Here is a 26,148-nt window from a genome sequence, read left to right on the forward strand (position 1 = left end):
CGGGGAAGGAACTTTGACGGGGGTGAGAGCTCTGGCTGGGGGTGCAGGTTCTGGGGTGGGACAGGGCAGGGGATGAGGAATTTGGGGTGCAGACAGGCTGCCCTGGGGCAAGGGCGAGAGAAGGATTCCCCGAGCCCTCTCCCCACAGGCAGCAGCGAGCTTCGGGGGAGGGCCCCCCTACATTCCCCCCCAGCCTCACCACACTCACCTCACACCACTGTCACTGCATATGCTCCTAGGGCCCCTCTCAGGTACAGGAAGCCCCCTCGTCTCCCCCGTGGTGGGTGTCGCAGAAGGCGGGGAAGCCTCACTGGGGGTGGGGGTGGGGCTGCCCCTTGTCCAGCGTGGGGCAGGAGCGGTGACTGCGGGCGGGGGTTCCCCTGTGCTGGTGGAGTGTCCCGCCAGTAAATGAAAGGGTCTGAAGAGGAAGGGGAGGCTCAGGGTCAGTCTGCCCTGGCAGTAGAGACACGGGGGCACTAGGACCCTGCGGTGGCAGTTAATGCAGGAAGGCAGCATGGAGCTGAATGAGAGAGACAGGGATGCTCTGGGCCGGGGGAGAGGTGCACAGGAGCAGCGAGTGGGGGCCGCGGGACACTCGGGGGAGGTGTGTGGGGGCAACAGGCAGGGCCGAGGGAGAGACCTGACCCCGAACATTGGTAATATATTTATCCTCCAACCCTCCTGTGAGGCAAGGAAATGCTATCATCCCCCTCTGTAGCATGGGGAAATTGAGGCACAGACTAAGTGATTTGCCCGAGATTAGTCTGGTGCAGAGCAGAGAAGTGAGCCAGGATCTCCCAAGTCCCAGGCTAGCGCTCTAACCGTTGCACCAGCCTCCCTCTATGACACGAAAGATCTGGTTAAATAATAGTTGAGGGGTAGGTGGATGCTAGTGAGAGAAATCCGCTGGCTTGGGTGAAACACTCGGTTCTCTGAGGTAGTTTGTTTGAAAGGCTGGGGAAGAATGCCAGCCTGGTACCGATTTTCGTGAGGCAGAGAGCAGCGTTAGCCCTCTGGCAAACGCGCATCACGTGAGATTGCTGCTGCCGTCTCTCTGACAGCAATGGCCCATCCATCTGTAGGACAACCACAAACACACCATCTGGAGGGGAGGAGAAAGGATTTTTTTACGCCATATGGTGCCCCTGCCCCGAACTGCAGCCCGTGAGGTCTGTGTGGTGTCCAAGGGGCGTCTGCTTGCCCCCTCGTATCGCTCTGATTTTCCTCTGCTCTAAATCTGTCGCCCACCCCCGCCCCCGCCCAGCCTTCTGCAGGGGCAGATCCCCTGGCGTTGGCCCTCCAGCCCACATGGGGCCAAACCCTTATGCCCACCCCCCATTGGCTCCCCTGGCCTGCCCACGCCCGTCTATGCAATCCCAGAGGGCTCAGATCCTGGGTGCCGCCCCCCCCCCCAACCCCAGCTACGGCTCCCTGGTGGGGTGGATCTGCCCCACGCTTGGCAGAGTGCCGGGGCCCCTGGCTGAGAGCGAGTGCTTCTCTCGCCCCCTGCAGTGGCAGGCACAGGGCCCGGGTGGATTGGCCCTGCCGAGGAGCCGTAGGCCGAGCGCAGAGGAGTCCACAGGCTGCGCCAGCAAGATGGAGGCCGGAGGTGAGTCCGGGTGGGGGTGAAGGTCGTGGCGGGATGGGGAATGGGACACGTATGAGGACACAGGGGGCCTTTCCCCTCTAGGGGTGCTGGCTATTCCCCCGCCCCGGGCCCTAGGATACGGGTCACTTGTGTCACTCGTACCCTGTGGTGGCAGGGCAGGGTCTGTTTTTATATGCCTGTGCTGTGCTGTGTTTCTAGTGGAGAAGGCTGGTCAGAGGCGGGCACATAGCACTAGGAGCAGGAGATGGGGAAGTTCCAGATGATCCTTAGATCCTGTGGCAGGCAGTTCCACCGTCTTGGACAGGCCCCCAAAGAAGTTCTGTCTCTCTCACAGATGAGCTTCACCTGGGTGGTAGAAAGTTCCATGGGACTGGAGGAGTGGGGCTGTCAGCCACAATCCCCATCCTAGAGCTTTTGGCTCTAGGGCTCCTGGGCCCAGGGCCTTGAAGAGAAAGAACGAGAGTCTAAGATGAGACAGGCCCCAAAAGGGAACAAATTATTGGTGTTGGGCCAAGTGAATTAGAGGCTGGTGGTGCAGAGAAGATTCCTCCATCGCTGTCTGGGGCTGCCCCCAGTTTATGTAATTGATTAGCAGAGCCTCATATGTCTTCCTTGACCTCCAGAAGAAGGCAGAATGGCTGATCTCCCCTCCCAAGCATTGAGCTGGTGTGGATGTGGCCAGGGAAGAACAGTGGGGGAGGGGTGTCGCAGGTCACCTGTATTTGCCTCTCATGGTCCAGCCAGGGAAGCCACTTAAGCTTCTGGCTCCCAGTCATCACCTCTCTTGTGCAGAGACCTGTGTCTCTCTCCTCCCTGCCCAGGGGATTTCCAGGCTGCACAGCTCCCTGCCTACACTGTGAGTTTCCCAGCAAGTCAGACCCCCTCAGTCGGCCTGCTTTGCCCCCCTTCCTCAGAGGCTACAAACAGCCCAGTCTCCCACAGGTATAAGGTAGCACACAGCTGTTAGCAAGCACATGGAGCATTGCAGGGAAACCCTCTTAAAACCCAGCAAAGAACCAATATGCCTGCTAATAAACTTTCCAAAGATCATCCCGCTTCCAGCCAGGTAACTCACAGGTGTTAGACAAAAGGGCCAGATATATGCTTAAGCCAAATAAGGCCAGATATATGCTTAAGCCAAATAAGGCCAGATATATGCTTAAGCCAAATATATCCTCAGGCATTTGTCATTTTCCCCGCTTGTTTTTCCATTTGCTACCCCCGTCCAAAATTACATGGACACAAGATATATATGTATTGTATACCAAAAATGGGAATGAGTTAAACAAATGTGCCTGCCCATGGGAGAGGATGTTAAGAAAGGGGGGAGGCGAACAGGTGGTCCCTAATTTCTACCAGACACAAATGTAAAGAATGCATGGGTTAGCAGAATTTGACATGCTAAGTCATTTGTTCATAGGTATAAAAGAACATGCTTCGTGCCTGTATAGTGTGCTCCTTCTCAGGCACGAGCCGAGAAAGACACCCGCTCAGCTGACCGAATAAAGAATCTGGTAACCGTCCCCCTGTCTCTCCGTGCCTCCTTGGGGTAATTGGGAACGCTCCAGGGGGAACGAGCCTATTTGGCTAACAATGGCGACCGCGGCAGGACTTCTCTCCCTGTAGGGGGCGCTTGACCGGCGGCCGAGGACGACCTAGGAGAGTGGCCACCTCGGGCTGTGGTTTGCTCGAGCTCCAGGTCGCCTCAATCGGCCGGGACGGCTGCGCCCCCTCTATAGAGAACTCCACAGGTCACGGAAGCAGGGCGGACGAAGCAGAGGGGAGTCCAACTGCCGGACGCGGCCACTCCAGGCGGTAAGTGCGTTTGCCTGTCGGGTTTGAGGTATAATACCTAACAGGAGCGCCCCTGCAGTGTAGGTTGGACACGGGAACCCTCTAGGTAGCACGTGCATGGGATAGTGGACTGCAGTATGCTATGTTGTTATATCAAATGTGTAATGTTCCTTGTTAAATGATTACTTGCCAATGACTAACTCCACCAGTTCATGGGCTGTTCTGGGCAATTACTGGGACTTGGAACAACCCCAGGGATTGATCCTGTTTTTGACAACAGTTTTCTTGTTCTTTCTATTAATGTTTTGTTGGAAACCGAAATTATAATCATTTGAGTAGGCAGTTAGGGAACCTGTGTGTGTATGAAAGGAGTGAATGCCGATGACCAGGTCTGGGACTTAAGCTGATCCTAGCCGCCCCAAGATTTCTGCGAGAGGAAACTCGATGACCAGAAAATCTTGATCGCAAGGGGGGTCAGCCGAACCTCGTGACCCAGTGGAACCCTGAATGAATGATACTCCTCTTCTTCTTTCCCTCTAATAGATCAGGTCAAAATATAATGGGGTCCTCTCAAAGCACCTTTCTTGGGACACCCCTAGGGTGTATGTTGAATAATTGAAAGCGTTTAGGCGCCAGGCTGATTATGGCATTGTATTATGTAAGGACAATCTTATAAAGTTCTGTACTCTGGAATGGGCATCACTCGGGGTGGAATGGCCCGAGGGGGGAACACTCAAACCAGAGATCGTACAAGCTGTGCATAGCACTGTGACCCGGAATGGCAATTGGGATCAATATCCTTATATAGATATTTGGCAGGATCTCGTGGCCAACCCTCCCCCATGGTTGCAAAAATGTAGAACACAAAATCTTAAAACTCTGATGGCCCGTGCCCCGTTAAAAGCCCAGTCCCCTGTTAAGAAATCTTGTCCGCCAACTATAATTCCTTCTGCCCCTGATTATATGCCTCCTCCCCTTTGTATCCTGGCCTCCCGGTCATAGCAGACAGCCCACCCCTGCGAGTAATTCCCTAGACACAGGAGAGGATACCAACTCTGATCAGGACTTTTACGATCAGGAGCCCTCCCCAATTGCCAGCCGCCTTAGGACCAAGCCTAAGAGTGGAGCTGACTCTGGAGAAATCCAGGTGAAGAGGGGGAGCTCAGCTCCCGATTGTAACCCTGAAAACAAGGTGACGGTTTACCCTGGTCCCACAATGACCCCCAAAAGAGGGTGCGGAAAATGGCACCCAATTATACACCTGGGGACACTCAAGTAACCCTTACTCGCTCGTACACGATGCCCTTAAGGGAGACTTTGACCTCAAACGGTCAACTTACTATGCTTTATGTCCCCTTCACTAGCAGTGATTTATATAATTGGAAGCACCAGAATCCCCGTTTTGGAGGATCCAGCCCCGCTAACAACAGTATTCGAGACCTTGATCTCGGCCCATAATCCTACCTGGGGCGATATGAGAGTAGCCCTAAATACCCTACTCACTGCCGAGGAAAGGTGTTTAGTCTTCTTAAAAGCCCGTGAACAGCTAGAAGAGACAGAAAAAAACGCAGCCAAGCTGGCAGAACTATTGCCAGAAAGCCCTCCTGATTGGGGGCATGGTAGCAATGACTTAGATAAGCACCGCAACTATGCCGCCGCTGTAGTACAGGGCATGAAGCGCTGTATTAGAAAAACACCAAATTGGGCTAAGCTGTATAATGTTCGACAGGAAAAGAGTGAGAATCCAGCTGCCTTTTATGAACGTCTGTGTAACACTTGTAAGAAATACACAGACATTGATCCGGACAGTGCTAATGGAAAGCAGGTGTTGATTCCCCTCTTCATTGGACAATCTTATGAGGACATCAGGAAAAAGTTGCAAAAATTGGAGGGGGCATCGGGTAAAAATATAAGGGAGCTTTTAGAGATTGCAATAAAGGTTTATGATCGCAGAGACGATGAGGAATGAAAGAAAGGGGCCCGCGTTTTGGCACTGGCCCTAAGGGAGGGAAATGAGGAGAAGGGGGGCAAGGCTAAAGGACGACCGGGGCTACCGAGTAAGAGTAGGGGAAAGGGTCCCCGTTTAGGGCGAAATCAATGTGCTATCTGTAAGGAGGAGGGACATTGGAAAAACGAATGCCCCCGGCGACATGCCAAAGGAAAAGAGTACACGGACAGGGTTTTTCCCTCCCCCGTTTACTACAACGGTACAGAACTTTCAGGAGAGAGATCTTCCCCATAGGGGGGCCGGGGGACCCAGCGGCCCCTCCTGGCAGCACAAGCTGCCAGCTTGGATCCCACGGTAAAAATTAAAGTGGAGGGGGGCCGCCCAATTGAAGCCCTAATCGATACTGGGGCTACCCTTAGTCTACTCCCCCTCAATAAGGCTCCCCGGGGTAGAACACAGGGAAGTGCAATTGTTCAAGGGATTGAGGGGCAGATCACAGTTTTGGAAAAAACTCTCCCTCTCCTAGTAAAAGTCGGGGATCAACAAATCTCTCACCAGTTTGTTTGCAGTCCCTCTTGCCCCATAGCATTGCTCGGACGAGACATCCTCACTAAATTACAGGCGGAGATCTCGTTCGAGAACGGGAAAATGGAAGTTAGAATCCCGAAGCAACAAGCCTCTAACTACCAGATGGCTCTCATAAGTGCTGGAAATCACTCCTCGGAATGTCAGGAGAGTGACGAGAGCCAGCTGCCGGGGGTTAACTCTGAGGTTTGGGCGGAGGAGGGAGGGACTGCCCGAGCTAAGAATGCTGCACCAGTGCGAATCTTCCTTAAGGTGGGAAGTAGCCCGGCCCGAATTCGACAATACCCCCTTAAGTTAACCATTCGAATCGGGCTGAAACCTCTGATTCAAAAATTCCTGCAGTGTGGATGGCTAAGAGAAGGCACATCCCCATACAACACTCCGATAATGGGAGTGCCTAAGCCTAATGGACAGTATCGATTGGTCCAGGACCTGAGACAGATTAACAAACTAATAGAAGCCCCCTACCCAGTTGTCCCAAATCCCCATACGATTTTAGGCCAAGTACCTAAAGACCACGGCTGGTTCTCGGTAATAGATTTAAAAGACGCCTTCTTTTCCATTCCCTTGATTTAGAATCTCAAAAGTTGTTTGCCTTTGAATGGGAGGATCCGGACACCCACTACAAGGCCCAATATCTCTGGACCGTTGTCCCACAGGGGCTTACCTGTGCGTCTGAGATTTTTGGTAGCCAGCTAAAGGACCTGGCCCCATTCCTAGCTAACCACCCTGCATGTAACATAGTTCAATATTGTGATGATCTACTCTTAAGTACTGAAACAGAGGCAGCATGTAAAGAACACACAATAGAGCTCCTTAATTACCTTGGGGAACAAGGATATAAAGTTTCACGGGAGAAAGCTCAATTAGTTAAGCAACAGGTCACCTTCCTCGGGTATCACCTCTGCCAAGGGAGTCGCAGTTTGGGGAAAGAAAGAATTCAGGTTATACTCGACAGCCCTCAGCCCCGGAACCCCCGAGAATTAAGAGCATTTCTGGGACTGACCGGCTTTTGTCAACTCTGGATTCCTGACTATGGGGGAAAAGCTAAACCATTATATGAGTCCCTAACTAAGGAAGGTTTGCTTCACTGGGTATGGACCAAGGAAATGGAAAAAGCATTTCGAGAGCTTAAAGAAGCCTTGGTTCAGCCTCCTGCTCTGGCTCTCCCAGATTCCCGAAAGCCATTCACCCTATACGTTCATGAAAGGAGAGGGGTGGCAGCTGGAGTCCTGTGCCAGAGGTCAGGGCCAACCTGGCGACCCATTGGGTACTATTCAAAAGTCTTGGACCCCGTCGCCAAGGGATGGCCTGCCTGTTTACGGGCCGTAGCGGCAACCGCCCTCCTCGTACAGGAAGCCGAAAAATTAACCCTGGGTGGAGATACTGAAGTTGTGGTCCCCCACGGGGTGCCTCAGATACTGGGAACTGGTGCTGGGGAAAAGCATCTAAACCCCAGTCGACATACTAGATATGAAGTGGGGCTCCTGTTGGCCCCCAATCTGACCTTTAAGACAGTCAGTTCCCTTAACCCGGCCACTCTACTGCCCGACCCTCAGGCCTCCTCTGAGGCCGGTCCTATTCATGACTGTATTGAAGTCTTACAACAAGAGACCAAACCCCGATCTGATCTCTCAGACCTGCCCTGGCCCAACCCGATGTTGAGGATATGTTGACGGTCTAGTTATGTGGTAAATGGCAAGCGATTTACTGGGGCGGCAGTAGTGATTAAGGATAAAGGGATACACAAATTTAAACTCAGCCCCAACTTATCTGCTCAGGCAGCAGAACTAGTGGCTCTCATTGAAGCTCTCCGCTTGGGAGCCGGGAAAACCCTTAACTTGTATACTGACAGTCGGTATGCCTATATGGTAGTGCATGCACATGGGACCCTGTGGAGAGAAAGAGGATTCATTACGGCCTCAGGCCAAAAGATTGCACATGGGAGCCTCATTAAAATGTTGCTCGAGGCCCTAATGCTCCCTCTCCAGGTTGCCGTGATACATGTGCGTGCCCATGGGAAAGCCCCAGAGGCCGAACAACGGAGGTATAACCAGCTAGCTGATCAGGCCGCGAAGGAGGCCGCCCGAGACGGGGCCTTATGGCTTCTCATGGTTCAGGATACCGAGGCTAAAACCCCTCCTCCCCAATACACGGCCGAGGAGATAGGTCAAGCCCAGGCTGCGGGAGGCCGGCAGGTTTCCTCTGGATGGTGGAGACTGCCTGGGGGAGAGGTTTTTGTCCCCAGGCCAGTACTCCAGGAAATCTTCCGGCTCTTGCATAAAGAGGGACATTTGGGGTCTGGGGCAATGGTTGATTTAGCCGCCAGATCCCTCAAGGGGCTGGGTATGCACATGGAGGCCCAGAGAATTGTTAATAACTGTGCCGTCTGTCAGCAAACAAACCAGAAGGGATGTGGCCCTCCTGCCCCGATGGGAGGCCGACCATGGGCTATGTTCCCTTTTCAAAGGTGGCAAGTTGACTTCGCTGAGGTGCCCCCTTGCAGGGGCTATAAATACCTGCTTGTATTTGTTGATCAACTTACCGGATGGGTGGAATGTTACCCCACCCGGCATTGTCAGGCCCGGGCTGTCACCAAGGCCCTGGTACAAGAAATACTTCCTCGTTTCCATCTCCCCGAAGTAATTGAGTCTGATAGGGGAAGCCACTTTGTTTCACAAGTGGTCCAGCAGGTGTCCCAGGCTCTCGGCATACAGTGGAAACTACATACACCCTGGAGGCCAGAGCTCGGGTCAAGTGGAAAGGATGAATAGAACTCTCAAAGATACTCTTACTAAAATATGCACAGAATCTAACTTAAAGTGGCTCGATGCTTTGCCACTCGCCCTCACCCGCATTCGGAGGGCCCCTTGAAAGGGTCTTAAACTTTCACCCTTTGAGCTGGTCTTTGGGTTTCCTCCCCGAGTACTCATCCCAGGGTTCCGGGAGGACGTAACCTGGGAAGTGGGAAATGACTTACTATGGAAACAGGTTTCCGGGTTGCAATCTGTTTTGTTACAGCTGCATCGATACGCGGCGCCTTTCCAGGCCCTTCCCTTGGACCAGACCGTGCATCCATTCCGGATCGGTGACCAGGTCCTTATCAAAAGTGGAAGCGTGACCCTCTCACGCCGAGGTGGGACGGTCCACACACTGTTTCGCTCATCAGCCAAGCCGCGGTTAAAGTCCTCGGGAGCGACAAATGGACACACCACACACGGGTTAAGCGGTTCCTGAACCCAAACCTGGAAACCGACTCAACAGAAGAGGACATCAGCCCTCTGTCCGCCCCGGCTCCGGAGGCCCGGGGTGGCACGGGCGAAGACACCGTCTGGGAATATCAAGGACTAGATGGACTAAAAGGATTGTTTAAGAGAAAACGAGAATGCATTTACTATTGATACTATTGTTTGTATATTCGCACTGTTACTCTGATTGGGAAAATAGGTTTGTGCAACTAGGGGAGACAATAGCTAATTCCTTTAATCTTAGCAGCTGCTGGGTTTGTGGGGTCCAGGGGATTGGAATGAGTGGCCTTGGGTAGCCCAGCCGGTACAAGCTAAATGGTGGATCAGTAACTTGAGTATAGTCCATGATGGAACGGGACATTGGACTGAGGATAGCAGTCCTTGGCGCCTCTATTCTTCTGGAATAGGGATCCTCTGTCTCAATCGGACTCGACAAGAGGGAGTGTATGTGGGAGAAAGCCAATGTGACTGGACCTTATCTCTAGGGTTTGACTGCCACGATCACCCTAGTTGCCACACGTATGACTGTTCTAAATATCAAGGGCGATGGAACGACACCCACGTACAACTCACTAATCATAGCTGGGTACAATGTTCCTACCAACAGCATACTGGCGAGGGTTGTAAGGCCGTAGGACTGGATGGGTTCTTTGATGCCCTCTTTATAAGTTGCCAGCGACAACACCATCAGTAAGGACCATGTGGTACGCTGGTACCAGTGGGCATGGCAACACTCTAATGGAACTCGGGTAACCCATTTTAACCATTTCTGGTCTACAACCAATAGCCCTAAATTCGGTTGTAATTGTGGTTGGAGGAAGGGGCTGGGCGTGGAAATGTGAATATTGCAATCCCGAAGGTACGTCCATCGTACTAGGGGTCCCCTAGAGATGGGTAACTCTTTATACTATGAAGAGCCGGGCCCGAGGACTACCCGAGACTTGGGAGGGCCCCTTTGCAAAGGAAATTGGGCCCTAAAGGGTCACTATTGGATATGTGGGCAATACGCTTATCGAAGACTGCCCCAAATTGGTCAGGAATATGTTACGTCGGCTACATTAGGCCCTTGTTCTTCCTGCTACCCCAGGTACAGGGAGGCAAATTGGGAGTCAAGGTGTACGATGATCTGATTAGGAGAGGCGGTCTGTGGATTCCTCATTGACCGTTGGAAGCTCCCAAACGTGGGGAGCTCAGGAATGGCCCCCTGAGAGAATTATAAAACATTATGGGCCAGCTACATGGAATCCAAATGAATGGATCGCAGGGGCAAGAGAGCCCATTTACAACTTAAATCGGATAATCAGGCTGCAAGCTATCTTGGAAATAATAACTAATCAGACGGCTGAGGCTCTTGATCTCTTAGCCGATCAGTCCACTCAGATGAGAAATGTGATCTATCAGCATCATCTAGCTCTTGATTATTTGTTGGCAGAGGAAGGAGGAATCTGTGCAAAGTTAAACGAGTCTAACTGCTGCTTACAAATAGATGACAATGGAAAAGCAGTAAAACAAATAACAAAGGAATTGAGGAAGTTAGCCCACGTCCCGGTCCAAACCTGGGGTGGGTGGAATACAGATTAGTTTACATCCTGGTTGCACTTAACTAGGATGGCTCCGAAAGGTTTTCTTCTCTTTGTATTCTTTATTACAACCCTATTAACCCTAGCTTGCTTCGCTCCCTGTGTAGTTACCTTGGTCCGACGAGTGGTGAATCGAATGATACATCAACGGATGATGGCAATGTATCAGCCAGTAAAAGCTGAAGACTGGGGCCGTAAGGCTCTCAAATTGCTTTTAGGGAATTGTTAGACAAAAGGGCCAGATATATGCTTAAGCCAAATAAGGCCAGATATATGCTTAAGCCAAATAAGGCCAGATATATGCTTAAGCCAAATATATCCTCAGGCATTTGTCATTTTCCCCGCTTGTTTTTCCATTTGCTACCCCCGTCCAAAATTACATGGACACAAGATATATATGTATTGTATACCAAAAATGGGAATGAGTTAAACAAATGTGCCTGCCCATGGGAGAGGATGTTAAGAAAGGGGGGAGGCGAACAGGTGGTCCCTAATTTCTACCAGACACAAATGTAAAGAATGCATGGGTTAGCAGAATTTGACATGCTAAGTCGTTTGTTCGTAGGTATAAAAGAACATGCTTCGTGCCTGTATAGTGTGCTCCTTCTCAGGCACGAGCCGAGAAAGACACCCGCTCAGCTGACCGAATAAAGAATCTGGTAACCGTCCCCCTGTCTCTCCGTGCCTCCTTGGGGTAATTGGGAACGCTCCAGGGGGAACGAGCCTATTTGGCTAACACAGGCAGTGGGTTTCTCCTTGGGGAGCAGCTTCCAGCGGCTGAAGTTTTGCATAGCCAGAGGCGTTACATTTGCACACGCCTCCCCTTAAAGATTTCCTGGGAAAGGTACTTAATGTTAAAAGGCCCCATAGTTTCAGATGATCCCTCAAAGCCCATAACCCTTCCCTGGGTTTCTGTCGCCTACAGTCCCACAATAAAACATAACCGCCTGCCTTTGTAATGCAATGAACTCCTAAGCTACTTAAACTTAGTTCTGTAAGGTCTGGCCAGGATAATGCAGGAAATTGTCTTCTCTGTCCTGTGTCCATGCAAGGGCTGTGGGGAAGAGACAGTGAAGGGGGTGTGGGTGGGGGTAAGTAGCCAGCAAATAGCTGATCCCCAGAACCATTTCAGGGCTACCCTGTCCTATCCTGTGGGATCAGGGGAATCCCCGTAATCTTGGTCTCCTTCCCACCGGCAGTGAATCAGTCACGTCTGTAGGATGTTGTCCTGCTTCGCTGGTGCATTTCGGGCCCTCGCCTGGCCTATTTCTCAGCCCTTTCTTTTAAGGCAGGGACAGGACTGGAGTGCGGTGGTGCTGGGTTTCCACAGAAGTGTTGCTATTTAGTAATTCAAGTGGGGGGCTGGGAGCTGGGGCTCCTGGGAAGGGACTGGGTTGTAGTGGTGAGAGTGGGGCAGCAGGAAGTTGACTCCTGGGTTGTGCATCCGTGACCCCAAGAACTGCAGCACCCAGATCTGGATCTAGGCTTTTAGCTTGTCCCCTCCCTGGCATGTGAGCACAAGTGATCCCCAGGGGAGGCAATTAACTTTATATACCTCTGGTGTGGGGGAGACTTGCCTGTGATGGTGGGGTGGGGCGAACTCTGGGTTCAAAGCCACCCCCCTGCTGCTGCTCTGTGCTTGGCCTCACTGCTGCAGCCATTCAAATCCTGTGGGCATCTCTTGCACTATGAAGAGCTGCGGGACTTGTCCCTGTCAGGAGCAGTGGGAGGCAGCAAAGATACAAGGGGCTCTCGGTACCAAATATCCCTTCAGATGCTGCAGATTGTTCCAATCCCCATCCCTCCTCCCATGGTTCTGGGATCTGGCAGCAAGAACAGGGAGCCCGGCTGGTGAAAGAAGGATCACCTGGTTGGGTGCCAGAGAGCAGGGCACTTGCTGTTCCCAGGCTGCTGCTGTGGAGGCTGCAGCTGGTCGTTTTGTGGGCAACTGGGGTTTGTGACTTTCATGGCTGCTTTCTGTGGGGGTGGGGGGTGGGGCGGGGTGAGTGTGTGTGTAGCACCCCCTTGTGGGCTGGGCGTGTCGTTGGTGCATGCTGCCTGCATGGTTGAGAGAAGGCTACTCACAAGCCTCTGCCCTTTGAGCTAAGGGGGAAACTCCTCCCCCTTCACCCATTTTGCTGGCAGCAGTAGTAGATCTCATATCCTCCCATTAGGGCAACGTGATCCACGCCTTTTAATGTCATTTGACTGGAGGGTTGTGTGAGTGTCTCCTTGTGAGGTGCCGGTTATGTGTTGCGGGATGTGGAACAGGCATCCCTGAGTGGCAGGTTCAGCAGGGGGTGGGAGGGGTGTTGAGGCACAAGTGTGCCCCTTTGGTAGGCACTGGGGGCTGCATTAGCCCTCCCTGACGGGGCTGTTCGGTGTGTCCAGGGGCAGGCCCCGGGGTGAGGGTGTTGCGGGAGAGCCCCCGCATGGACCTCTCTCTAGCTAATCCCCAGCTGAGCTGCCTGTTGTGGCCAGTCAGGCACCGCCATCCCACTGATACGCTTAAAATCCCCACCCCATTTTTTGACTGCATGCCTCTTTGCTGAGCAGGGGGGCGGGGGGGCTGAAAGCGGAGCTCTGTCCACCAGGCTGGGAGTCCCACTCCTCCTGACTCCTTATGCTGCTCCCTTTCCGTTTCCCTTACAGTGAAGGAGTTCCTAGCCAAAGGAAAAGAAGACTTCCTGAAGAAATGGGAGAACCCCTCCCAGGTACTGTGTCCCAACCCAGATCTCCCCCGCACCCCCACCCCACAATCAAGGCCTCTGCAGCCCCAGGCTGATTACTCTGCAGTCACCCCCTGGATCTCTTTCCCCATCACTGAGCCACCTTGCCAGTGGTGAGCTGCAGCCAGTTCACACCGGTTCGCGCGAAACGGTTAAATTTAGATGCCCTGTTAGAACTGGTTGTCCCGCCACGGCCCTCCCCGGCCCCTCGTCCCTCCTGGGCCGCCCGGCTCTGGCCAGCGTCTCTCCTGGCTCCGGCCCGCGTCCCGCCCCTGCCGCGGCCCTGCCCCGCTCGGCTGCGTCCCTGCCTGGCCCGCGTCCCGCCCCAGCCGCTGCCCGGCTCCGGCCGGCCCTGCCTGGCCTCGCGTCCCTCCCGGCCGCCTGGCTCCGGCTCTGGCCGCATCCCTCCCTGGCCTCGCGTTCCTCCCTGGCCTCGCATCCCTCCCCGGCCGCCCGGCTCCGGCTCTGGCTCCGGCCACGGCCCTGCCCGGCCCCGCGTCCTTGCCCGACCGCCCGGCTAGGGCTCGGGCTCAGGCCGCGGCCCTGCCTGGCCCCGCGTCCTTCCCCGGCCGCCGGGCTCGGGCTCGGGCTCGGGCTCCGGCCGCGGCCCTGCCCGGCCCCGCATCCTTCCCCGGCCGCCGGCCTCGGGCTCGGGCTCCAGCCGCAGCCCTGCCCGGCCCCACATCCTTCCCCGGCTGCCCGGCTCGGGCTCGGGCTCAGGCTCGGGCTCTGGCCGCGGCCCTGCCCGGCCCTGCGTCCCTCCCTGGCCGCCCGGCTCGGACTCCAGCTCCGGCTCCAGCCGTGGCCCAGCCCCACGTCCCCAGCCGCCTGGCCCCGCTGCAGCCCGGCTCCAGGCAGGGCGGCGGCCGCGACCCCACCTACCCAGATGCCGGGATCCGGGCCCGGCAGCGGCCCCGGCGGCCCGGCTCCAGCTGCGGGTGCATGGCTCTGGCCGCGGCCCTCCCCGGCTCCGGCCATCCAGCCACCTGGCTCCGGCCACCCGGCTCCCGCCATATCCTCCAGCTCCGGGCTCCAGCCGCGCGATTCCTGCCCCGGTCCCACATCCCCGAGCACTGTTACAGACTAGGGATCCAATGGCTACGAAGCAGTTCTGCAGAAAAGGACCTAGGGGTTACAGTGGACGAGAAGCTGGTTATGAGTCGAAAATGTACCCTTGTTGCCAAGAAGGCTAATGGCATTTTGGGCTGTATAAGTAGGGGCATTGCCAGCAGATGGAGGGATGTGATCATTCCCCTCTATTTGACATTGGTGAGGCCTCATCTGGAATACTGTGTCCAGTTTTGGGCCCCACACTACAAGAAGGATGTGGCTAAATTGGAGAGAGTCCAGCGGAGGGCAACAAAAATGATTAGGGGGCTGGAGCACATGACTTATGAGGAGAGGCTGAGGGAACTGGGATTGTTTAGTCTGCAGAAGAGAAGGATGAGGAGGGATTTGATAGCTGCTTTCAACTACCTGAAAGGGGGTTCCAAAGAGGATGGATCTAGACTGTTCTCAGTGGTGGCAGATGACAGAACAAGGAGTAATGATCTCAAGTTGCAGTGTGGGAGGTTTAGGTTGGATATCAGGAAAAACTTTTTCACTCAGAGAGTGGTGAAGCACTGGAATGGGTTCCCTAGGGAGGTGGTGGAATCTCCTTTCTTAGAGGTTTTTAAGGTGAGGCTTGACAAAGCCCTGGCTGGGATGATTTAGTTGGGAATTGGTCCTGCTTTGAGCAGGGGGTGGGACTAGATGACCTCCTGAGGTCCCTTCCAAGCCTGATATTCTATGATTTTGGTTCTGCCCAAGGAGCAGGGAATCCCTTGTCTGTGTCTCATTCTAAATGTAGCGGTTTCCTTTGGGGCCCTCTGGTGGTGAAATGTGAAATACTTCTTCATATCAATTATCGGGGGTAGCCGTGTTAGTCTGTATCCACAAAAACAACATGGCGTCCGGTGGCATCTTAAAGACTAACAGATTTATTTGGGCATAAGCTTTCGTGGGTAAACAAAACCTCACTTCTTCGGATGCATGGAGTGAAAGTTACAGATGCAGGCATTATATAATGACACATGAAGAGAAGGGAGGCCCTCCCAAGCGGAGAACCAGTGTTGACAGGGCCAATTCTTCATATCACTGTTCTCAAGAACAAGCCCAGTGTGGTGCTAGGGGGCGCTGTGCTGCAGGGAGTGCGGAGCTCAGTAGGGGCGCTCTCCCATCACAGTCAGTACTGACCCTGGAGGGGCTGCCTTTCTGGTGAAGTATAAACGAAGCTCTGACCCCCTCATGGTAATTAAAAACTCCTCCAGCCGTGCAGTGCAAATCCTACTGTCTCGGGCAGGTTCCTTCCTGGTGCCCCCAGGACCAGTCTGCCCCCCCCATCAGGTTTGCTTTCCCCATTCCAGAATACGGCCAGTTTAGATCAGTTTGAGCGAGTCAAGACCCTGGGCACGGGCTCATTTGGGAGAGTGATGCTCGTGAAACACAAGGAGACCGGGAATTATTATGCTATGAAGGTCCTGGAGAAACAGAAGGTGAGACGCCGGGGGCTGCCATGGAGATCTGGCCTGGGACCGTGGAATCTCCAGTGCGGGGGAGGGATTTGGAGCTGAATCTTGCATGGGGATGCAGGAGAGGGGAGTGTGTGGGAGGTGCAGGGGGTGCTGCGCCAGCAGAGGAAGATCTGATGTTGCTATTTCCTTTTCTCTCCCAGGTAGTGAAGCTCAAACAAATTGAGCACACCCTCAACGAGAAACGGATCCTCCAGGCCGTCAACTTTCCATTACTCATCAAACTAGAGTATTCTTTCAAGGTAGGTGTCCTTGGCTTGCCAGACCGGCCCTGGGCTGTGGCTCCCCCCCCTCCCTGATTCCCACAATTCCCTTGATTTGTTTCCTATTTAAAACCAAAGCTGTGCTGAAGGGGTGGAAGAGCAAAGTCTGCATCTCCTATATCCTGAGAACAAACATTGCTGGCGTGAGGTCTGGGCAGTGATGAGCTGCCAAATTTTTAACAACGGGTTCCCTCCTCCCTCCAAAATTTTAACAACGGGTTCCCTCCTTCCCGCCCTCCGTGGGGGTCGTGCCCATTCAACCCCTCATGTTCCTTAACACACACCTCCGAGACCCCTGACCCATCCCCCTTCCCTGTCCCCTGACTGCCTTGCCGCCCCACCCAACCCCTCCTCTCATTCTCAATGGCCCCCCAGAACCCCTACCCCATACAACTACCCCTTCTCTCTGTCCCTGAGTGCCCCCACCACCTCATCCAACCCTGCTCTTTCCTGACTGCTCCCGGGACCCTTGCCCCATTCAATCCCCTGTTCCCTGCCCTCTGACTGCCCTGACCCCTATCCACCCCCACAACCCACCCCTCCCTGCCCCCTTACCACACTGCCTGGGGACCGGGTCCACTCTGCCAGGACCACGACCAGGGCCCGACTCCCCGGGCCAGGCCGGCACCGGGGCCCGACTCCCCGGGCCAGGCCCGACTCCCCGGCCAGGCCGGCACGGGGCCCGACTCCCGGGCCAGGCCCGACTCCCAGGCCAGGCGGCACCGGTGCCCGACTCCTGGGCCGGCCCGACTCCCGGGCGAACGACACGGGGCCCGGCCCGACTCCCGGGCGGGCGACACGGGGCCCGGCCCGGCTCGCCGGGCGCTCGGCTCGACTCCCGGGCGGGCGACACGGGGCCCGGCCCGACTCGCGGGCGCTCGGCCCGACTCCCGGGCTGGGCGGTACCGGGCCCGGCCCGACTTGCCGAGCCGCTCGGCCCGACTTCCCGGGCGGGCTGGCACGAGGCCCGGCCGCTGCCCGACTCCCGGGCGGGCGGCACGGGGCCCGGCCGCTCGGCCCGACTCCCGGGCGGGCGGCACGGGGCCCGGCCGCTCGGCCCGACTCCCCGGGCCGGCCCGGCACCGGGGCCTGGCCGCTCGGCCCGACTCCCCGGGCCGGCACCGGGGCCCGGCCGCTCGGCGGCAGCCGCGGGGCCCGACTCCCCGGGCCGGCGCTGGGCTGGAGGGAGCCGCGGTCTGGGACCGGGAGCTGCTGAGCCAGCCGCACCTCCCCTCCCCCTCCGCCTCCGCGCCCCAGCTTACCTGCTGGCTGCCTCCATGCTGCTTGTTCAGGCTTCCCGCGAACATCTGATTCGCGGGAAGCAGGGGAGGGGGAGGAGAAGGGGGGGGAGCAGGAGAAGAGTGGGCGGGAACTTTTGTTAAATTTAGCAGCCCTTAACAAGCGGTTCTAAAATGGCTGCTAAAATTTAACAACGGGTTCGCGCGAACCCGTGCGAACCCGCTGCAGCTCACCCCTGGGTCTGGGATCAGGTTTGGAACTAAGAAAAATCAGTTTGGATCATTCCCCTTTTTCTGTTCTGCTTTTGACTCCAGGTTTTGAACAGTGGTACTCCCCCCTCAGTCAGTTTTGCTTTAGTTCCTAGTCAGTTTCAGTTTTCAGCTCCCTTGCGCTGACCCTAGGGCATGAGGCTTGGCTTGCAGGGGAGTCTCAGAGGAAGTCCTAACTTCACACACAGTTGGCTTTGTGGAGACTTTGAAACCATCACGTGGGATCATTTCTTCCTGATGGAAGTTTCTGTGAAAGCTAAAATTCAGGCCCCAGCAATGGGGCTTGGACCCTTTTCTCTGAATCTGGATTTTGGAGCCTGTGAGCTACACCCTGTGTGTAGGGGGGAGGCAAAGATAGTTGTGTCTTTGAGCTCCACAGCATCCCCTGTGGCTGGCCTGATTAAAGAGGGGCTGGCTCTGAAGGGAGACCTGTCTCCTCCTCTGTCAGCCTGAGGTTGGTGGGTTGTAGCGATAAAGAGTTGTCAGCTCAGAGGAGGCTGCAGGATAAATCTCAGCCTCTGTCCATTGTCTTCTCTCCAGGTAAACAGGGTCGCCTCTCCTCTCTTCTGGCCTCTGGCTGGAACCACCTGTTCAGGTCACCAGGGTCCTCTCTTCACAGCCCATTGTCTTCCTACTGGCCAGAACCAGCTGTGACTCCTGAGCTGGGCCTCCTGGTCACCAGGTCACCAGTCGCTGGGATATCCATTCTCCAGGCCATTGGGGTCCCAAGTTCTGTCCCCAGTTCTCTGTAACAACAAACTCCCTCTCCCCTCACCTCGTTAAACCAGTAACATCCAGGGAAACTGTGTCCCACCCCCTCTGCATACAAACCACTGAAAAAAACAAGAAAACCCACCACTTACTTCATCACAGTTACCAGAACAGAATACACACACTGCTCATACAATGCCCATCACTCCCAATAAGGCAGACGAACTTTCCCTGCTGGCCAGTCAGGATCAGGACATCCTGGGACTCCAGCTTCTGCACGGTGTCATTGGCAGACATCTGGCAGTGCTGATGCTGGGCTGTGTCCTGGAGTTGGTTCCCCAGAACTTCCTTTTGAACCCCAATTTATGTAGTGAAACTTGAGTCCTGCTTAGCTCTACCTTAACCAATCATTTTACAGAAGTATTACAAAATAATTGTCTGACCAGTCCGAACACAGTGTGACACAATTCTTTACCCAGTCGTACACCATGACCTTTGTTGATGTGCACCTGGCAAAATTAGTTATGTAACAGAAACAATCAAAGAACCAGACAGATAAACAATAGAGAAGTGGGGACCAGCAAAGGAAAACAATCAAGAAGTAGAGATTTCACACTCACACTGCTGCTAAGTGATTCCTTTGAGCATCCTAAGATCTGTTTCTTTTCCTGGTGATGCTGGGCACTATTAGGGCAGGAGCCTTCTTACCAGCCCGGTATTACATTGTTTTGATGTAATTTAGATGGAATGTGAGGATGTGACTTTCTGCTTCTTGGCTCCTGCTCTCCTAATCTGGCTGCAGAAAAAGGCCTCTGACAGTACAGCCTGGGGTACTCAGCCCATGCTCTGCCTGGACCCTCTCTCCAGGGCTAGCTAGAAATTGACCATGGGCTTGAGGGCAGGGGCAGTTGTCTCCACTGGCATGTGTGCGGGTTCTTAGTGCTCATGTTCTCACCACTGAACTGGGTAGGGTCTCCCTAGCGGAATGGCTTTTTTGGGCTCAGCGCAGTTAGTTTGGAGGCTGCTCTTTGACTTTGCAGCTGTGAGGGAGGATGAAGCCAGCCTGGTCAATTTCACACTCTGCTTTTGAGAAGTTTCACTTCCTGTTTCTGCTCCTTTGGGGTGTCTGACCTGGCGGAGGGTTGGGTTTCCCCTTTGATCGTAGACGTCGCAGCTGGGAAATCCCTCTTGGGCCTGCCCGCCCCTGCCCCTAGACCAGAGGTGTGGGGAGGGGTTCGATTTTCTAGGGCTCTAGCACTAAATACTCCAAGTAAGTAAAGCTCATGCCCTGTCATTAGTGAGTCTATTCCCCAGGCACGTCTGTGCAGCAACTCCTACTGCAGGTGTGTGCTTGAGACCTTCAGCACCACAGCACAGCCCCTCTGGCCCTTGAACTAAAGGAGTAACAGCAGCAGCTGGCAGCAGTAGTAGGCTGTTATCTCCCAGACAGCAGGTGCACTGCATTGTGTGCTATGAGGAAGCCAGGCCAGTGCATCAGGCTCCCTTGAGACGTGTTAACACCCTGAAAGGGAAGGGCTAATAACGGAGTAGGGGTGTGGGGAGCAGTTTCATCCTGGTGTTGCAGGCGCTGATGGGAGGCCCCCTTGCACTCCGTTGCTACTGCATTTCCTTCTAGGATAACTCCAATCTGTACCTGGTGATGGAATACATCCCGGGCGGGGAGATGTTCTCCCACCTACGGCGGATCGGGAGGTTCAGGTGAGCGTTATCACAGGAGCCGATGTTGGGGCCAGTGTCCTTAATGGTTAGAGCTGAGTGACAGTTAAAGTCCTGGGATGTATCCCTGGCTCAGGCAGGACAGTTGGATCTAGCACTTAGAGCAGAGGGACTGGGAGTCGGGACTCTTGCGTCCTATTCCTGCCTCTGCCATTCACTCCTTGTGGGAAGGGGAGGAGAATCACTCTGTGCCACAGTTTCCACAGCGGTAAATTTGGATTTAGTTCAGTAGAGAACTAGACTTTTTAGCCACTAACAGCATTTGAAGCGATGCTGGCTTTGATCCTCATGCTGCAGGGCGTAACCTGATCCTCAGCTGGGCTGGTCAGAAAGGGATTCCCCATGGGGAGGGCTGCTGAGGTCTTCTGCCAGCACTAACCACAGTCAGTGGCCAGGGATGCCAGCGCTAGATGGGGCCAGGCGGGATGGAGCTGGGGGTCCATGGGTGTGTGTGTTGGGGCTAGGGGGGAGACGATGGTCTGGGAGGGGCATGCCCTGGGTTGCCAGGCTGGATGGAGTCAGGGGTCTAGCAATGATGGGTGGGATGTGTGTGCTAGGGCTACTGGTCTGGCTAGCCAGATGGGGCCAGTAGCGAAGCTAGGAGGGGAGCAGCCACTCCCCCACTGAGCACAAGTGGCACCTTGTCAATTTCCTGGTGCCTTCGTACTCACCCAGGGGAGCATTAAAAAAAAAAGGTGCCACCTGCTGTGGCGCTTTTATTTTACTCACCCGAGGGCGCTCCGGGTCTTTGGCGGCGGGACCTTCACTCGCTCCGGGTCTTCGGTGGCATTTTGGCAGCGGGACACCTGGAGTGAGTGAAGGGCCTGCCGCCGAAGACCCGGAGCACCTCCGGGTGAGTAAAAGCGCCGCAGCGGGTGGAGCCTTTTAATTTATTGCTCCCCTTGTTCCCTCCACCTGGCTCCACCACTAGATGGGGCCACCAGGCCTAGAAGAGTTGGGACATCTTGCCTGAAGTTGCCAGGGTAGATGGAGTCAGAGATCTATAAGGAAGGTGAAGGTGGGGGTGGCAGGGGTCCGAGGGTGCTGGGCTGGCTGAGAGGAGACAGATCTGGCCCAGGATGCCCACGTTCTCCTCCCACCTCATTGCAGTGAACCTCACGCCTGGTTCTACGCTGCTCAGATCATCCTGACCTTTGAGTATCTGCACTCGCTGGATCTCATCTACCGAGACCTGAAGCCAGAGAATCTCCTGCTAGACCAGCAGGGCTACGTCGAGGTGAGGCTGCCCCCCCCCACCCCCTTCCTCATCCCAACACTGGCTCCTGGCTCCCTGCGGTGATCTCCTCCCTGCCCAAGTCTCTCTCTGCTGCCATCCCCTTCCCAAAGCCAAGTCACCCCCAGAAATGTAACACGGCCAGAATACATCAATCATCTGCTCCCCCGCTTCCCCTCCTGCTGTCACAGCTTCCAGGCCGATCCAGCTTCTCTCCTCTCTGTGTTTTGGCTCCAGGTGACGGATTTTGGTTTTGCCAAGCGGGTGAAAGGTCGAACCTGGACTCTGTGTGGGACCCCGGAATACCTGGCCCCCAAGATCATCCTTAGCAAGGTGAGCCGGGAAGGGCCTGTCCGCTGCCTGATCTGTAGCTGATCCCTGGCCACCAGGTCATTCTCCCCACCCCCCAAATGTTTGGTGCGTAACCCTGGGGCCTGCTTTCCCCGGGCAGGGTTATAACAAGGCTGTGGACTGGTGGGCCCTGGGCGTCCTCATCTACGAGATGGCGGCTGGTTACCCCCCGTTCTTCGCGGACCAGCCCATTCCGATCTACGAGAAGATCGTTTCTGGCAAGGTATTTGGGCTGGGGGAGGGGACACTTGTGTGATTTGGGGGGGGGGGTTCGCCAGCTAAAGGGGGGTGCCAAGTCTCAGCGACTGATCAGAGTGATGCTCACAGGCTGCACCCCTGACATGCTCATGTCCTCCCATGCTCCACCAATCCCCAATACGTGGGCATCCTCTCTGTCATGTACCCCATTCCCCCTGCACCCCAACATATAGACCCTCCCTTGCCACGTACCCGTTCTCCAATGCATGGACATCGTCCCCATTGTGTCCCCCACACATGGACCCTCCATCACCACGTACCCCTATTTCCCCAACACATGGACTCCATCCCCCACCCCACCACCAGTGTGCTCCCTGTAACTCTTATGGGGACTCCTGGAACAGGTGCCTTTGGTTTTCGTATACATTGTTGTGAGTTGCAAAACCCTCCACACCCCTGCTCTGTTGCAAGACTAAACATTCCTTAAACACATCAGTCATCTCCAGGCACAGGTAGAGCACTCATCGCCATAGTAACCAAGAGCCCATAATATTCCTCTGCCCACCCCAGCGCCTTCTCGCCAAGGATCTCCAAGAACTTGTGTCGGACACGGTCAGCTTTAAACCTAGTGGGGAACACAACAGGCTTTGGTTGTTCCTGGTTCTCCTACCAGCCCGCTGAGTGACCTTGGGCAAGTCACATCTCCCTGTGCCTCCGTTTCCTCTTATGTAAAATGAGGATAGGGATGCAGCAGCCCTGCTTTGAGATCTGTGGAGGAAAAATGCTCAATAAGAGCTGGAGGGCGGCTGCTAATTAACCATTTCAGCTCCTGTGTCAGTCCTCAGTAGCGCCCCCACTTCTCATCCACTCATTGTCCTGGAGTGTTTTTAAAGGGCTTGTTATTTATTATTAGGTGTATTACGATAGTGCCTACAAGCCCCAGTCATGGATCAGGACCCTATTGTACTAGGTGATGTACATATTAGGTGTATTATGGTAATGCCTAGGCGCCCCAGGTGTAGCCTAGGACTCCTGTGCTAGAGGCTGTACATTACTAGGTGTATTACAGTAGTGCCTCAGTGCCCAGGCATAGCCCAGGACCCCTCTATTAATCTAGTCACGAGGGTAGGGCAGGTAAAAGCCAGACTTCTGTCTGTCCTCCCCACCCCAGGTCCGGTTCCCGTCTCATTTCAGCTTGGACCTGAAGGACCTGCTCCGGAACCTGCTGCAGGTGGACCTCACCAAACGCTTTGGCAACCTCAAGAACGGGGTCAACGACATTAAGAACCACAAATGGTTTGCTACCACCGACTAGATCACCATCTACCAGAGGAAGGTAGGAGGGCAGTGGCAGGCAGAGGAGAGCCTGGGTAACTTCCGCTTGCGTGCAGCCTCCGTCAGCAGGAATTGAACCTGGGATCATTAGTGCCCAGGCCTCTAGGAGCACATTGATTACTGGGACTCTGTAGCAGGGGGTTGTGGCTGGGTCAAACCACTAGGGGGAGATATGCTCACCCAGCATTGGTTTAAAGTAGGGAGCCTTCAGTCACCTGTTTGTAACATGGTGGCAAAAGCATGGTCCTGTCCCCACCCCCTGAAGATAACAGCCTACTTCTGCTGCTGCCAGCTAATGGCGTTATTCCTCTAGCTCAGGTGGAAGAGGGCTGTGCTGAAGGTCCCGATTAAATCCCTAGTGATGATGCAAGTGGGGGATCCAAGGGGCTCATGACCCCCTGCCCTTCCCTGATTGCAGAGTAAGAGGAGGGAGTTCTGGGTAGATAAAAGGGGGCTTGAGGAGGTGCTGATTCTGCATCCCTCACCTGGTTGCTAAGGGGCCCGATCCTGTATCGCTTAAGCGTGCTGGGTACCCTGATTCTGGGCTCCTAAGCGGGGTCATGGGCTCCCCCTTCCATGATTGCAAAGTGTGAGGTTTTCTGGCTGGATGGTGTGGGTGGGGGCTGATCCTTGCCTGCCTTGTTACAAAGTTGGGGCCTGATCGTGCACCCCTAGCAGACCCAGGAGTGTGGGGGGGTATACAAATGTTGATCCCTTCCTCATCCCCAACCTCCCCCTCCCTTCCCTTTGCAGGTGGATGCTCCCTTTGTACCAAAGTGCAAAGGCCCTGGCGACACGAGTAACTTCGACAACTATGAGGAGGAGGAGATCTGGGTCTCAACCACTGAGAAGTGCGCCAAGGAGTTTGCTGAGTTCTAGGACCAGCGGCCCCACCAAAGAAGGGCACGCGCGGAGCAGGTGGGGGTGGGGTTGGATTTTGGTTTAATAGATAAATTATATATATTATAAATACATGAGAGCTGTCAGGAGCGGAGAGGGGGAGCCCTGTGGCAAGGCCTCTCCCCAAGCCCTCCGTTTTCTACAAAGAAGCTTGAGAGTCCCATCTAGAGGGTGAGGATATCATCCGCCCCGCCCTGGGAAACACGTCTGTGTCCTCCAACAACACTTGTTTCACTGGAAAAAAACAAAACAACCCCCCCCCCGCCCCCAGCCTACACTTCCTCTTTAACAGTGTGCTTTGTTGTAAACATATTTGAAACAATTACCAATAAAGTTTTGTTAAAAAAAAAATCAGAGTGGCATGTGGGCTGTTCAGCTCTAGGGGACAGTTGTCATTGCTCTGATGAGCTCCAGGAGCTGTTCCTCTCCCTGGAGGCCCAAGGAGTTCAGGGATGTGGCCTGGGGGGGTCGTCAATTGCCATAAATGGTACCTGATCTCACCTGGAGTTGAAAGCCCAAAGGGACGAGTGTCCGCGCTTAAATGGGAAGGTGGCCTCTGGTCGATGGATAAACAGGCATCACAAGCAGCAGCGAAGAGGTTATTTTATTGCTGTGTCTGGTGTGGGGGTGACAGCTGCTGGAATGCCATGGCCAGGTCTGGTGCCCAGAATTCGAGAAAGAAGGTGAAAAATTGGAGAGGGGCAGAGAGTTGCCATAAGAATGATTAAATGGGGAGGAAACCTGCCTTATGTTGAGACACAATGAGCTTCTTAAAGCGAAGGTTAAGGGGTGCCGTGATCCCTGTCTCGAAGTACCTAGGGGAACAATGAGCTAATCCCGCTAGCAGACAAGTGTCTAAGGAGAGCCAGTGGCTGGAAGCTGAAACTAGAAACATTCAGACTGAGAAAAAAGGGCAGATTTTTAACTGGGGTGTAATTAGCTGTTGGAACAATTCACCAAGCATTGTGGTGGATTCTTCATCATTGACACTGTTTAAATTGAGATGGGAGGTTTTTCTAAAGGATTTGCTCCAATTCCAAGAGGAGTTAATTCAGGGAAGTCCTGTGGCCTGTATTACGCAGGTCAGACAAGGTGATCACAGTGGTCCTGTCTGAATCGATAATCTAGCTACTTATAAGGCCGGGGCAGGAGAGGTGAACAGCCAGGCTGCCCCCCGGGGTGCAGGAATGCAGTGCGCTGGCAGTGGGGGGATTGCCAGAAGCAGAATACTTCCATCTAAATGTGGATGTGTGCGCACCTTCCTTAGTGCAGGGAAACTCCTTCCCTGTGTGTGAACCTGCCCCAAAGGGGATCAGGTAATGAGATGCCAGCTAATTCCCTATGAATGAACGGCAGTACTGTCAGTGATGAGCCCTTCTGTACAGCCCCTTCCAAGTGTGATCAGGCTGGAAACCAATTGTGTTTTGTGAAAGAATTGGAGGGTTTCAAATTTGTTCCCATTCTATATTGGAGTGAGTCAGAGCAGGACCTTGAACCTGGGTCTTCCACAACAAAGGTGAGTGCCCAAACCTCTGGGTTACTGAAGGCGTTGGGGGGCCGGGATGTCTCGTTTTGACCTGAGAAACCTTTCATTGAAACCAATCTGTCCTTGAAAAGTTTTGTTGTCTATAAATCCCCATTTTCTGGCAATAAAACCCCCACGCAGCTCTGCCTCTGGCCGCCACTGCCTGTGCAAAGGAGCATATAGTCCAGGATCCTGTTTTCAAACAGTACCAATACTGGGTGCTTCAGAGGGAATGAACAAAACACGCAATCACCAAGTCGTCCAATCCTAGCTTCTGGCAAACAGAGGCGAGGGACATGCAGAACATGGTGTTCCATCCTGGC

General features: G+C 54.5%; 2 protein-coding genes across 2 annotated transcripts in view; both read left to right on the forward strand.

Moving 5' to 3' along the window:
• LOC120404793 (zinc finger protein 850-like) overlaps window positions 1–26,148 on the forward strand; it is a gene marked incomplete at its 5' end in the record, with an annotated part of 508,632 nt that overhangs the window by 133,751 nt on the left and 348,733 nt on the right. The gene's annotated exons all lie outside the window — the stretch shown is intronic.
• Window positions 1,527–24,577, forward strand: LOC120404799 (cAMP-dependent protein kinase catalytic subunit alpha-like). Its single transcript, XM_039537794.1, has 10 exons — window positions 1,527–1,609; window positions 13,417–13,478; window positions 15,899–16,027; window positions 16,207–16,305; window positions 20,182–20,264; window positions 21,393–21,519; window positions 21,754–21,849; window positions 21,968–22,090; window positions 23,237–23,401; window positions 24,154–24,577. The coding sequence occupies exons 1-9, from the start codon at window positions 1,597–1,599 to the stop codon at window positions 23,378–23,380; spliced, it is 876 nt and encodes a 291-aa protein (XP_039393728.1). The 5' UTR covers window positions 1,527–1,596; the 3' UTR covers window positions 23,381–23,401; window positions 24,154–24,577.

This window comes from Mauremys reevesii, linkage group 4 (assembly GCF_016161935.1).
Source record: "Mauremys reevesii isolate NIE-2019 linkage group 4, ASM1616193v1, whole genome shotgun sequence".
NCBI classification, from domain to species: domain Eukaryota; kingdom Metazoa; phylum Chordata; order Testudines; family Geoemydidae; genus Mauremys; species Mauremys reevesii.